Raw genomic sequence first — 12,490 nt, 5'->3', positions numbered from 1 at the left:
GCTCCCTAAATATTTTAATTTATGAATTACTGTAAACCCCCGGAATTTAAGACCCATCTTCTAACTTCACTGACAGCTCATGAGTGGCTCTGCAGGTAACTGTTGTGGACATACAGACCATGGCCAACAGCCTACAGACACCCACTTGGACACCACTCATCTACTTCACTGCTTGCCTTTCGCAGCAAAGGTTTGAAAGGAGCGAACTTCTACATACCAAAAAGTTGAGCAGTGAAAGAGGCACTAGGCTACCTTTTCCTTGCTTTCAGGAGGACAGCCCTAAGCAAGTTTACACTCAGTTCACACAAAGATGCATTTTACAGCAGCAAAGCCTAGAAACTCTTTAAAAACCTGAAATCTGAAGAACACTGATAACTCGCAGTGAGAAGAGCTTCTGTCTTCCCTCAGATAAGTTATTATTATTTGAGACCCAGAACAAGGGTGGCTTTTCATATCTGTGATTGTGGCGTAATACGAAACAGCGCAGTGAGAAAAGATAGCAGTGCTGGGAGCACCCGCAGCAGCTTCACAGTCACAGGACGATAACTCCCTGCAAAGCAGGCTAACTCTAAGACAAATGACTTTCGCTTAGTTCTACTGGGAGAAAAACAACAAATAAATAGCTGTCTTCCCAAGAAGGAAAAATAGGTTGTACAGCCAGAAGAAACCTTTTAGCTGTGTGAGAATCAGACCTTTTTTCTGCACCAAACCCCAGCACACTACGCTGTTGGTTTGGCCTCTTCCAACACCCCTTGCCAAGCGTCCAACAACCCTTTGCTTTTCCTAAACGCAGCGCTGAGACCTGCCAGAAGGAGAGAGAAAGGGGCTGCTCACAAAGTGCCGGCTGTCCGCTCCTGCAGCCTGGCAGCGCTGCCCCAAACCCTTCCCAGGGAAGCCGTGCGTGCAGCCGGGTGCCGCCGGACCCAACGCGAGGGGCTGCGAGGAAAAGGAGCGAGGCAGGCTTCGCTTGATTAAAATAAGTTATATATATAATTTGAGAATATGAACAGCAAAGTCTACAGGGAAAATAAAAAAAAATGCAAGAACCGCAGCATCAAAGACTAACAAAGTTCTCTGCAGAGTTCAGCGCCGCTTCAGCTCAGACCCCGCAGCCCCTTCCCGTAAAGGTTTTCTCCCCATGCCTGTTGCTTGCATCTCCGGAGCACGAAGTCAAGGCGCGCACCCAGCCCCTCCGCTCGCTGTTCAAGCACCCCGTGCAAGTTGCCGCACACGCACACGGGGATATTTAGGGATATTCGGGGTTTTTTGCCTTCCCCCCCCCAGGCAGCAGCTGCCCGCGGTCGCCCCCATCCCTCCCCAGCACCCCCCGTCCCCTCGCTGCCGGGGGTGTGGGGGGCGCCGCCGCCGCACAATGCCCCCATTGCCGCCGTCCCCCGCGGGTTTTGGGGAGGGGGCGGCACGGGGCAGCCCCCCGGCAGGTGCGGCACTCACCAGGATGCCCATCACGTCTGCCCACAGCTGCGCGAACGCCTCCGGGGTGCCGCTCTCCGCCGGGACGCCCTCCCGGTCCCGTTCCCGGTCCCCCTCCATGCCCGGCCCCGCCGCCAGCCTCCAGCCTCCGCTCAGCGCCGTCTCCCCGCCGGCCCCGTGCTGGTGCCGGTGCCGCCCCGCCCCGCCATGCCGCCGCCCCGACAACTTTCCGCTCGGCGCCGGGACCGCCGGCCGTGCCCCCCCCCCCCTACCCCGGCCCGGCCCGGCCCCTCCCCGTCCTCCGCCGCGCATGGCCGCTGAGGGGCGGCCGGGGCCGGGCATGGCGGCCGTGGGGCCGGGCCTCACCTGCCTGTGGGGAGTGGGGGCGCCGGGGCAGGCGACCCCCGGGTTGTGGGGCTGGAAGGGGCTCGTTTTCCCCCGGGGAGGAGGGATCTGACGCTGGTCTCCTCGTGGAATGGTTGTGGGAGCACTGCCTCTGCACGTGCCTCGTGCTTCACAGCACTCTGCCCCCCGTATTGTAATACAATTAAATAATCCCTCATTACAGCAGCACTAGGATGCTTCTGCCTCAGAACCACCAGCCCCATGCGGGCACACAACCACTCACTGAGTAACAGCTCCGTGAGTGTGCACCAGGCCACAGTGTGCCCATGGTGGTACGCCTTGCTCAGCTCCCACGTTGTTGCCTCAAAACAACTCAAAAAGCTCCCCCTTCGAGCTGATAGTCCCTGGAAGCACCTGTCTGTGCAGGGGGATGAAAAAGCGATGAATTTAACAGAAACACAGCTGTCACGCTAGCTAAGCACTTTAAATGCTCACGTCTAGAGCAGTTTGTGGCACCTCCTGTGTCCTGCCAGCTCTCTGTGCTCCCTGCGCAGGGCACTCCCTCCACAGCAGCACAACAGATGACACCATTTGCTACTGGGACTGAAATAGCTTCTGGAGAAGGCACGAAGCAGCAGTGGGGCGCCTACGTGCTCCTCACCATCTCTCCACCATCCCAGTCATGCTCCTTTTCTGCCCTCAAAGCTACAATCGCCTGCCTTGCACTGTGTTACAGCTGCTATTGCTGGAGCAGTGAGTGGTGCTTACAGGACAGAGAAGAGGAGGTGCTGGAAAGAGAAACACCAAAAGAGTTATACCAAGAGAAAGTAATAAAGAAACCATTGATGCTTTAGAATTGTGCACATTAGGATGTAGGACATACATTGTGTAATTTGTCATATTAGTGACTAGTAATGAGAAATAATGAAAGGCCTGAAACAGATGCAAAATCTCTGCTAATTGACCTTTTCATTGTATGTGCCTATAAGCCTACGAAGCACGAGGATAAGGAGTGCAAAGTCTCTCTGTGCTCTGAGATGGCTTGCATAACCCAAAACTGGTGTAATTAGTCAGGGTAATTTACTTAGCGACCCTCTGAAATCCATGTTGAACCACTTGCTGTAGTAGCGCTAAACTACATGCAAAATATCTGAGCAAGGCACACTGTTCCCCTCAACATTTAAATAACCTGGGCTCCTCTTGTGCATACTGTTCTGTGTTATACCATCTTGTATTTTGGAGGCATATTTAAAAATAAAAATAAAAAAAGCAAGCTGCAGCACGAGAAACCTCCTTGCTGTGACTCACGCAGCAGTAGATTAAGATCAAATAGGTGCAGCGGGCAGCGCTCCCACTGCCTGGCTCCTCCCTGCCAATGGAGGTCATTGCTCCGTGCAAAGATGACTCAACAACTTGCAGAAGCCAGTCCCGAAAACATCTGCACTCCCCAGCCTGGCAGCACAGGTAACAGGAACTGGGTTACGAACCACGGTGGTCTGAGATCTGCTTCCTGAGCCATTAGGTCACCCCCCTCTGTGGCGGCAGCGACTTTCATCAGAGGAGCATGACGCATGGCTGTGGCAGCCTTTCCCTCAGCCAGTGGACTTTAATTTATCTGAGAGTCAGAGCCTTTGATTTTTGGAAGGGGACACATGGAAAAAAAAAAAAAGAAAAGAAAAAAAAAAGTCTTGCAAAAAGTCACTCAACTCCAGGAGCAATTGCTTTAAGAAATAAAGTGACGAGCAAATTCCAACAAATCCATGGCAGGTTACAGTAGTTACACCTTCCATGGTTTTGCAATTACAGCCCCTACTGCAAATCATCTTCAGACATTCATTCACAAGATACCATTTTCCCAGAGATTTGGTGACTGTGACAAGCTAAGACATTACTTCCCCACTCTCCTTCCCCCATATGGCTCACCCATTCTAGATACCACGTGGTTCCTCTACTTCAATGATGCCAGTGTCCTGTAGTAACAAGTCCCAGAAGCATTTTACAAAAACAAACAAACAAAAACCATCAACAAACAAACTAAAAACCCCTGCTGCATCAAGAGTATGTAATTTTTCAAACAAACAGGAGCCCGGATCTTGCAAAGGTTTTGAAGCCCAGCTCTGTCTGCAGCCCAGCCTGTCAGACTTCAAGATTTGGGTTGTGTGACAACTGCTATTAATTAATTCCAAATTTACTTCAGTTTAGTGAGTTCAAATACAGTTTTCATTTCCATCTTTACCTGTAGTTGGCTAGATAACAACATAAGCATCCACAAAGCATCATGTTTAAGAATTATGTTGCACTGCATCTGTATAAGATGCCAGGCAGAAATAAACCCAGTCAGTAGTCTGAGGTTTTGGGACACCTCTCGGGAGCTCTGGCCAGGTACTTACCATCTGGAAGTGGTGGGAAAGCAAAGCAGTGTCTGTACCCCCACAGGGCAGCAATGCTGAGGCTCCCTGGTTCATCAGACACACAGTGTGTGTGCTCGGGGTTGCACCGACACGCACCCCAGTGCACAGGAGGCCCTCCCTCTGCACCCGTGGTGATGAAGCTCCCTGGGGGCAAATCCCTTCGGGGCTCTTCTCCTGCCATGAAGCTCTACACAGGAGATAGAAATGGTCAGCACGGGTGTAGGGACTGCCTTTGGCTGGCTATGGTGGAGGCCCTGTGCATGCGAGTGTGTCCTACTGGCACGCCACCAGCTGAACGTGGGCGTGCAGTTCCTAAGTTTCCCACATCTACGTGCCAGACAGGATTAGCCAACTTGGGGAACACTCCCCTGTGTTCAAGGTAGATGGGCTTTCTGCTGGAGGGCTAATCAAAGCAGGAGCCCAGCGCCAAGTCAAGGTGGCTGTGGAGAAGCTTGTCTTTCTCCCTTCTTTACTGAGGGCTTAGGCAGCTGGCCTTCACCAGGTCATGCTGTCTCTGTAATCACTTCTTCACAAGCACAGGCCCCAAACACAAACCTCTGAGTCATCAAGAGGAAAGATCACAATCGCCCTCTCCTCCAGCAGTGTACATCACCTCACCACAGTGTCACACAAAAATGACATCATGGTTTCAACAAAGCATTTTATATTCAAAAAAAAAAAAAAAAAGCATTAAAATAAACTGGGAGAGATGACAAGCATCATCCGAACTGGATGCCTACAACTGCTTGCAACTGTGTAAGAGACTTCTAATCCAGGAAATCTATACAACAAACAACCCTGAGGACTTTGATATCACTTGTAAACTACCTGCAAGAGTATGTAAGGAAAGATCATGGTGACTTGGGAAGCGGATTGTGCCCCACAGCATAATGGCCACCAGACTTCATGGGATCCTGATAGATGACCCCAGGGAAGTGACTTCATGCTCAGAGGCCTGGCAATTAACCCCGTGTGCACAAACAAAACACAGGAGGTTTCTCAACACCACCACCACCACCCTGCCCAGTATATCAGGTCCGCATCAGAACATCAAAGCTTCGGAGAACTAAATAAACAAGCCCTTTTATGCACAGAACATAGGTGCAGGGGGAGGGAGAAGTAAAATTCCAGCTAGTCCCTACAGAACTAGCCCTAGAACTCTCTTAACACCAGCTAATTACAATGCAACGCTCTATTAGCAGTGATTTTATCGCCTTTCAGCTCCCTCCCTCTTCTCCCTTGGTGGGGAGAATTAAAGCATGCAGTTTCACATCACAGCCTTTAATTTACACAGCAACCCTTACCAGTTGCACACTCCATCCCATATGCTTACCAGGACCCATACTGTAACAAATTTATCTTCTTGTCCTCTTTTTTTTTTTTTTTTTTTTTTTTGAAAGTCCTTCTGAAGTGTCATTTCTTTTAATTCTCACCTGGTCCTTTATTTTTAAAGTATTTTCCTTAAGAATCATATGAATATGCACGGAACAGTTCACAGGATCATATAAATACGCATATAAGCAGTGGGGTGCTCTGTGCATCACCCATCATCTACAGGAGCCAGCAGCTGTTCTCCAGCAGAAAGCAGACGTGCTGGCTGCCCTTCCAGAAAGCCTCTGCCATGGGGCAGGATGGATGCTGCACACCCAAACCATCAGCAAGCAGGCTGCTGCTGTGTGTCAGATGCTCTTGGTACATACAGATGTAAATTGCAGGAGACAGATCTACCACACGCATTTCCACATCAGGCTGCCATGCACTCATGAAGCGATCAAGTTTCAGCATCCTCTGCCAGTTTGATAACTGCAGAAAGTGTTCCTAATTTTAAAAGCAGTGCAAACAATACTTATCCAGTGGCTTTAAAATAGGCCGTATTTAGACTGGATACTCTTTGCTGTAGTCAGAAATCGTTATTTATTCCTTTAGAGGCTTAGCTGTCAGCTCCTGCTGCTGTTGGCAGCGGGATGAGTACAGAGCGCCGTGTCATGCAGCTACAGCAGCAGTGCCCAACACGAACCAGATGGAGTTAAGGCTGTGTAATTCTATCAGAAGAAAGCTGTTACAAACAATAAATTGCTTTATTCCGATAACAGTCTGAGATCTCTGCATTACACCACACCCATCAATGTCCTAGATTGCGGTACCCTATTAGATTAAAAAATAAGGAGGGTGAGACACATGCCCAGGGAAGTCATTTCCAGTGGTCTTAACACTGAGGGCTGGCACCACAGTCTGCAGACATGCAAATATTGCTTGGTTTGGCAGACTTCAGTGAAAATACAGTGGCTGTGACTCTGCATGACAACTCATATGGGGAAAATAAACCTATGCCTAGCACACAGTGAGAATTACAGCCCCTCTGGAACGATACCCTCCGAGCTGTGAGAAGGGGAAGGTTCACATCCTCTCCTCCTGCACGCAGGTATGCTCTACGAAGATCCCTGATGCCCTGTCCAACCTCCTTTGGCTGCATGGAGCACACTGTTGTGTCCCTTAACCCCAGGTACGGTGCTTGCCTCTCCACTAAGGGGCACACATGTGTCCCAGGGACACCACGGCCACACTCCCACTTGGGCACATGGCTCAATGCTCCACAGCCACCCACAGATCAGTGCTCCATCCACCTCCCACCACGTCAGGCACTGCCTGAACGATTCCCCAAAGACATTCTTGCTTCTTTGTATTATTTATTTCTGCCTTCTCCACCCAAAATCAGCATCCCCCATTCTGCATGGGGAAGATGCCTCTGATACTTTGTTTGGAAATTATTCACATTTAAATAGCATTCATTTTCTATTAGTATTTCTGCAGCAGCTTTTACAAATCACTTTACAAGCCTTAATTAACTTTTCAGACAGGAGTTCGGCATCCTTTGGGATGTCTGGGGGTAGTCTCCAAACTCTAGTTCACAGGAACTTGCTCAATTTCTTGTAGTCTTTTCGTAAGCATCTGCTACAAAAGATACATACAAATATTTTTTCTTTGTGAGAGACTTACAAAATCCACAGAGACAAAACTATTTAGCTCTGTGTCCTTTGGCTGCTCTTATCCCAAATAATTTTAGAACCGGCGAAATGAAAGGAGAAGAGAAAAATCAAGTCTCAGAAGTGGGAGTAAGTCCTAGTCCTCTCCCCTCCCCCCCTTTTTTTCCCCAAATGCAGAGTCCTTTGACTCCTTCATTGAAGCTCATAGTAAGAAAATGAGCCTGATGATCTCATCCTAAAGCACACGACAAAACCAGCCAAGAATAAGGTACAACTTAGTGGCATGTGATAGCTGTGTATTTCAGAGATGCTCAGCACTGACTCAAAGATCACACCAAGTCAGCTGTGGCAGGGTGGGAGAAGCACACAGAGAGGCAGCCAGCCTCATGCAGTGACCCACTCCTCATGGCCAGCCCCAGTTATTAAGATGAGAATAGATACACCTCAAAGATATTTTCCCTTTCAAAGGGAGATGCATCAAAGATCTTTCCTAAGAACAATACTTCCAGAAAAACAAAGCCCAAGAACTCCTGTTAAATGTATTGTTGCAAAAGAACTTAGTTATGAAGTGCAAATACAGACCTGGAAAAAAAATGTTGTTATCTGCTTCTTATCAAGGAATAGATAAAAATTTACAGAGCTGCCCTTGGCAAAATGTTACGCTAAAGCCCATGTGGCACTGATGGCAGAGACTTGCAATAAACCAGAAGATAAAAGGCTGTTTGGGTTTTCTTCCAGAGCAGAGCACTTCCACCCAAAAGCTCCCTAGCACACACCTCCCCCACGCTTCACTGAACATTCATTCTCCAATTTAGTGATTAAATATCATTCCAAATCCTAACAAAACACAAATGATTTCTTCAACTGCTTCTTTGGAGGTTAGTACACCCTCCCTCTGAACGAACAGCAACCAGACCCTACCAGAAGCCTGACTTTCGCTCCTGCGAGGACCCGGCACTGAGCTCAGACTTTGCACTTTTAAAGCTTATCTTCCAGGTCACGTGGATATTTTATTAGCAAAGGAGTAGGTGGACCTACTCGATACAGAAACAAATGAACAAAGTAAAAACAAAACCAAACAGCTCCTGCCTGATGACCTCAGCAAGCTACAGATGACAGCAATAGACCGGTAACCAGATGGGAATATTTGATGCTTGCTCACAAGTAATGTCAGCCTAGAGCCAATTCTCCCTACTGCTACCACTGAGCAGAACATGCTTGCTTCAACCTCTTCTTCCAAAGTCACTTTCTGCTGCTAGGACAACTCCTCCTCCATTGCCAGAGCTTCTCCTCTCACCCCCATCCCTGGAAACAGCTCGGCGTTATCAGTCTCCAACAGATGCAAAGCACCCCCTGCCCTCGTCTTCTCTCCCTTTCAAAGCAGCTGGCCCACCTGTCCTGCTAAACTCCTCCTGCCCGTGCCCCGACCTACCGGATCAGACCAAAACACGGGCGTCCTCCCCGCCTCAGCGCTGCACCCTTGGGTTGGCTGACCTGCACGCCACCCGCTGTGCCCAGACACCTAAATTAAAAGGTAATTTATGGAAAAGCAAACAGCAGCTGGCTAGCAAGCAGCAGGCAAGCGGTTGTAGTACACGTGGTGCCGCAATTCCTGTTGTAATAACAAGTGTTCAAAACCTCACAGATGTCAGGAGCCTGGAAATTACACTTTCATTTAAATATAATGGAATTTTTAAAGTAATACTTTTGGAGTGCTTTAGCTTCAATTGTCTGAATCATCATGGTGCACTTAGGTCATGCTCTTATACTTTTACTGGAAAACATTTACATTTCCATCATAAAAAAAAAACAGCAACAAATTGAGGTTTATACCTCACTTGGCTCCAGGTGGTAGGATGTTAAATAAATCATCAGGCTGGTGACGAAATCAGGAGCATTCGCAGGACTGTGACAATGCAGTCAAGATGATAAGTATTTGTTTCAGCTGTGGCTGTAAACACGGACATGAGCCTGATTCACAGAGCCCGTGCTCTCCTGGAGGAGCCTTTTTCTTCACTGCCTTGCAAGCTGTACAATCATTCAGGAGCCTCTCTCTCAAAGCAGTTTCAAATTGCCATGGAAAAATATACTAAAACCCACTCTATGCTCACTCACAAGAGTTAACGAGGAAGTGGAGAATCATATCCGACCCGTACGTTTTATTTTCTCTATATTGTTAATGACACACCTAATGTTTCACCCCATAAAATTTCATTAATAGAGGAAAGAGAGAAACATCTCTCCACATGCAGGCACACCCAAAGAGCTGGAAACTGTGCATTTTACACCTATAAATTCACGGAAGGGGCACAGGATGCTTATTACTTGTGCAGCACACCGAGGTGGAGAAAAGGAGGGAGAGTAATTCCACAGAGCAGCTGCTTCCAGTTAGGGCAACCCAGCTGGAAGGCAAAGGTGCCTGTCAAACTAATTAAAGTGAGGAGAAGCCGTCCATCTGAAACTGCAGCTTTTAAGCACTGGCCAACCCACTTTCAAGATGTAATAAAAAAGAAGAAAAGTAAGCGAAAGAGACAAGTGGAAACAGGCTTAGGTATTGCTGAAAACATACCTCCAAGCTATTCTCTTGATAAATATTTTGGGAAGTTCGTGAACAGAAGGATTATTGTTACTGTGGTGCTGTGAGTGGGAGGAATTTACCCTCTACAACTCAACCAACTGCATCGATGATGATACAACAGCCCTCAAGGGCAATGAGCTAACGACGTTGGCTCTGCGTTGATGAAGTTTTACAAGGAAGTCATTTTGTTTAAGTACACGGAGAGTAGGCTGGTATTGCTAGTTCTCAGAAAAATGAATCTTCATTTGCAAGGGTTTAATAATTAGGCAGTTCTGATTAAAGATGGCCAAAGACATTTCTGCAGTTCAATGCGTATCCTGTGGGCAACATATGCCTAGCAAAAAGTAATCGCAATTTGGCTTTTTAGAAGTTACCGATGCGCTTAATCCCAGAATTGCATCACCCATTCCTTTTGACTTCTGGGGGAAGATGTGATTTATGAAAACAAACAACCATTGCTTGGCTGGATGAAGGTTAAAGGGACTGGAAAGGATACAATGATTATCTGAAAGTATGAAGGGTGTGTAAACTCCAAGGGGAAATTGGATTGCTGAAGAAAGCTCATGAGGGTGTAACTCGGGGCAGTGAGATAAATGTATGTGTTTTTAAGCTCTGAAACATTGGCTCCCAAAACGATGACATTATTTGTATATACAAAAGGAGATCTGGTCATTTCAGAAGTCATCCCTATTTGTCACTGAGGACAAAAATATGTAAAAGTAGACTAAAAGGAATGAAAGAAATTTGCTGCGTTGGCGAAGGGAATATGAGAAATAGCACCAGCAACTCTCTATCTTGGTGGCAAGCCAGGTGACCTTCTGGAGTCACAGTATATTATCTTCCATCTCCACCACCAAGAAGGCAGCAGCAGGGGTGGTGAACCCACAAGGCTCAGGGCTACAAACAATCCATGACTTAATTTCACATGGCTTGGAGCTATGTACGTTATTTTGGGTGTTTTTCATTTGAAGGTGCATGCTAACTGGGCAATTGCCTAAGAAGTCTGAAAAGCCTGTGTGGCCCTTAAATTTCCACTTAAGTCTGCTTAGTATTTCTCAGCTGATTTTAATTACATATGTGCCATTTAGGGAATATGTAAAAATGTGGTAAAATACCAGCAAGGTATTGGGCCTTATTTAGATGATTTTCATTACCCACCAGCTTCCTTTTTTATATATGTATATAAAAATTTTAAACCTCAGGAGATAGAAATCTTTCTTATATTCATTGTTTATTTATTTTTATACATAAACAGCGTGAGCAGACATTGTTAGGAAAGGGCTGCATTTTGACTTGTAGAGAAGGCAGATTCATTACCTCCTAAAAGCATTTTCCAAACGTTGCAATACCTTTTTATCTTCTAGCATTTTCCAGATAACATTATAGAAACAGACATGGACTTCTCATGTTAGAAAGGAAATATAATTGTTCTCCTGGGTAGTTACTTCAAACAGCTTTCAGTGTATCAAACGTGACTTAAGCTTATGCCTTCTGTTGCCTGTACTTGCCCAGCTATTATTCATGTTTGTCCTCAACTAGAAAGGAATGCAACCAAGAGATCAGGACCCAGTTATTCGCAGTGCCACCAAACACACACAACAGTATCCTGATCTCTAACATGTTCAAATGCATCCAAGGATTTTGGCAGGGGAGAAGCAGCAGTTTTAAAATCTTTCAGCACTATTTCCCCCCCCAAAAACGTATGTGTTGGTAACAATGGTGGAACAGCTGAATTGTTGTTACATGGATGTATGAGCAATGACTGCAACAGGCTCCACATGTGACAGACAATTCGTGTCGTTGTCAAAGAGCTAAACAGTATTAGAGGCTACTTAGTGTGCTTGGTGGTTTCAAATAAGCTTAACCTGATCACATTTACCCACCAATCCCCTGGCTTGGCTTTAAGACACAATGATCTTGGCAGTAATATTGGCTGCTGCCTCCCTCCATCCCGGGTTCTCACTCCCGCACCGCAGTAATTACAAGGGAGAACCTGTAAAGAGGAGAGTTCAGGAAGGCTGAGGGAGGGTGAGCACAGGACTGGAAAGATACATCAAGTTACATAACGCTTTTTTTCCACCCTATTATCTTGTACAAGTTTAAAACAGCCAAATGGATTTGTCAAGAATTAATTGTGTCAAATCAATCTTATTTCCTTCCTTGGAGGATAATTGGTACTGGATGAGAAGCAGCAGCAGATGGAATACAGATTGAATTTAATAAGGTTTCTACCTTATTCAACCCGGTCAGCTGATACCATTATGAAGTGGTACACAACTGGTTGGAAAAAACACTTTCAGAGATTAGTTTTCAGTGGTCGGCGGCCAAAGTGAAAGAATATATTGAGTGGGGATCTGTTCTTCAATATTTTAATTAACGGCTTGGCTGGTATGATTGAGGGCATGCTTGCTACTTTTACAGATGACAGAAAGCTCAGAGAGCTTGAAAATAACCACTGAACATGAATCCAACATTTTGTCTTGTTGCAGAGCAGCAAGGTTCAGAGCAGGGAGGACACAGCGCAGCCAGCAGGATGCACCACTGCATGCCCAACATGGTGCAAGCTCCACTCTGCTCACCAAGCGTGAGTCCCAGCTGCAGTCCTGGGTCATACCTTCTTCTGGCATGCAGCAGATGTCAAGACATGACACGGACAGACTACTGGGAGAAAATGGAAAGGGCAGCCCCATGAACGAGAGGTTTATGAGAAGAGATTGGAAGGACTGGGATGTTTTAGCCTA

The 12,490-nt window shown here is 46.9% G+C and overlaps 1 protein-coding gene across 10 annotated transcripts in view; it reads right to left on the bottom strand.

Annotated features, from left to right (window-relative positions):
- Positions 1-12,490, bottom strand: part of LOC311433415 (SAM and SH3 domain-containing protein 1-like) — a 547,080-nt gene that overhangs the window by 119,575 nt on the left and 415,015 nt on the right. For 2 of the 10 annotated variants that reach the window (XM_084512507.1, XM_084512504.1), the window contains exon 1: positions 1,453-1,586. The exons of 6 other annotated variants lie outside the window; for them this stretch is intronic. In XM_084512507.1, the coding sequence (XP_084368633.1) occupies positions 1,453-1,551 (99 nt within the window). In that variant the 5' untranslated portion in view covers positions 1,552-1,586. Of the gene's footprint in view, positions 1-1,452; positions 1,587-8,468; positions 8,516-8,603; positions 8,744-12,490 lie in introns of those variants that run through there. 2 more of the 10 variants (XM_084512511.1, XM_084512509.1) reach the window with 2 other exon arrangements.

Source organism: Aythya ferina (genome assembly GCF_964211825.1).
Source record: "Aythya ferina genome assembly, chromosome: 3".
NCBI lineage: Eukaryota > Metazoa > Chordata > Aves > Anseriformes > Anatidae > Aythya > Aythya ferina.
Note: the sequence above shows the minus strand (reverse complement) of the source record. Positions and strands in the feature narration are given on the sequence as shown.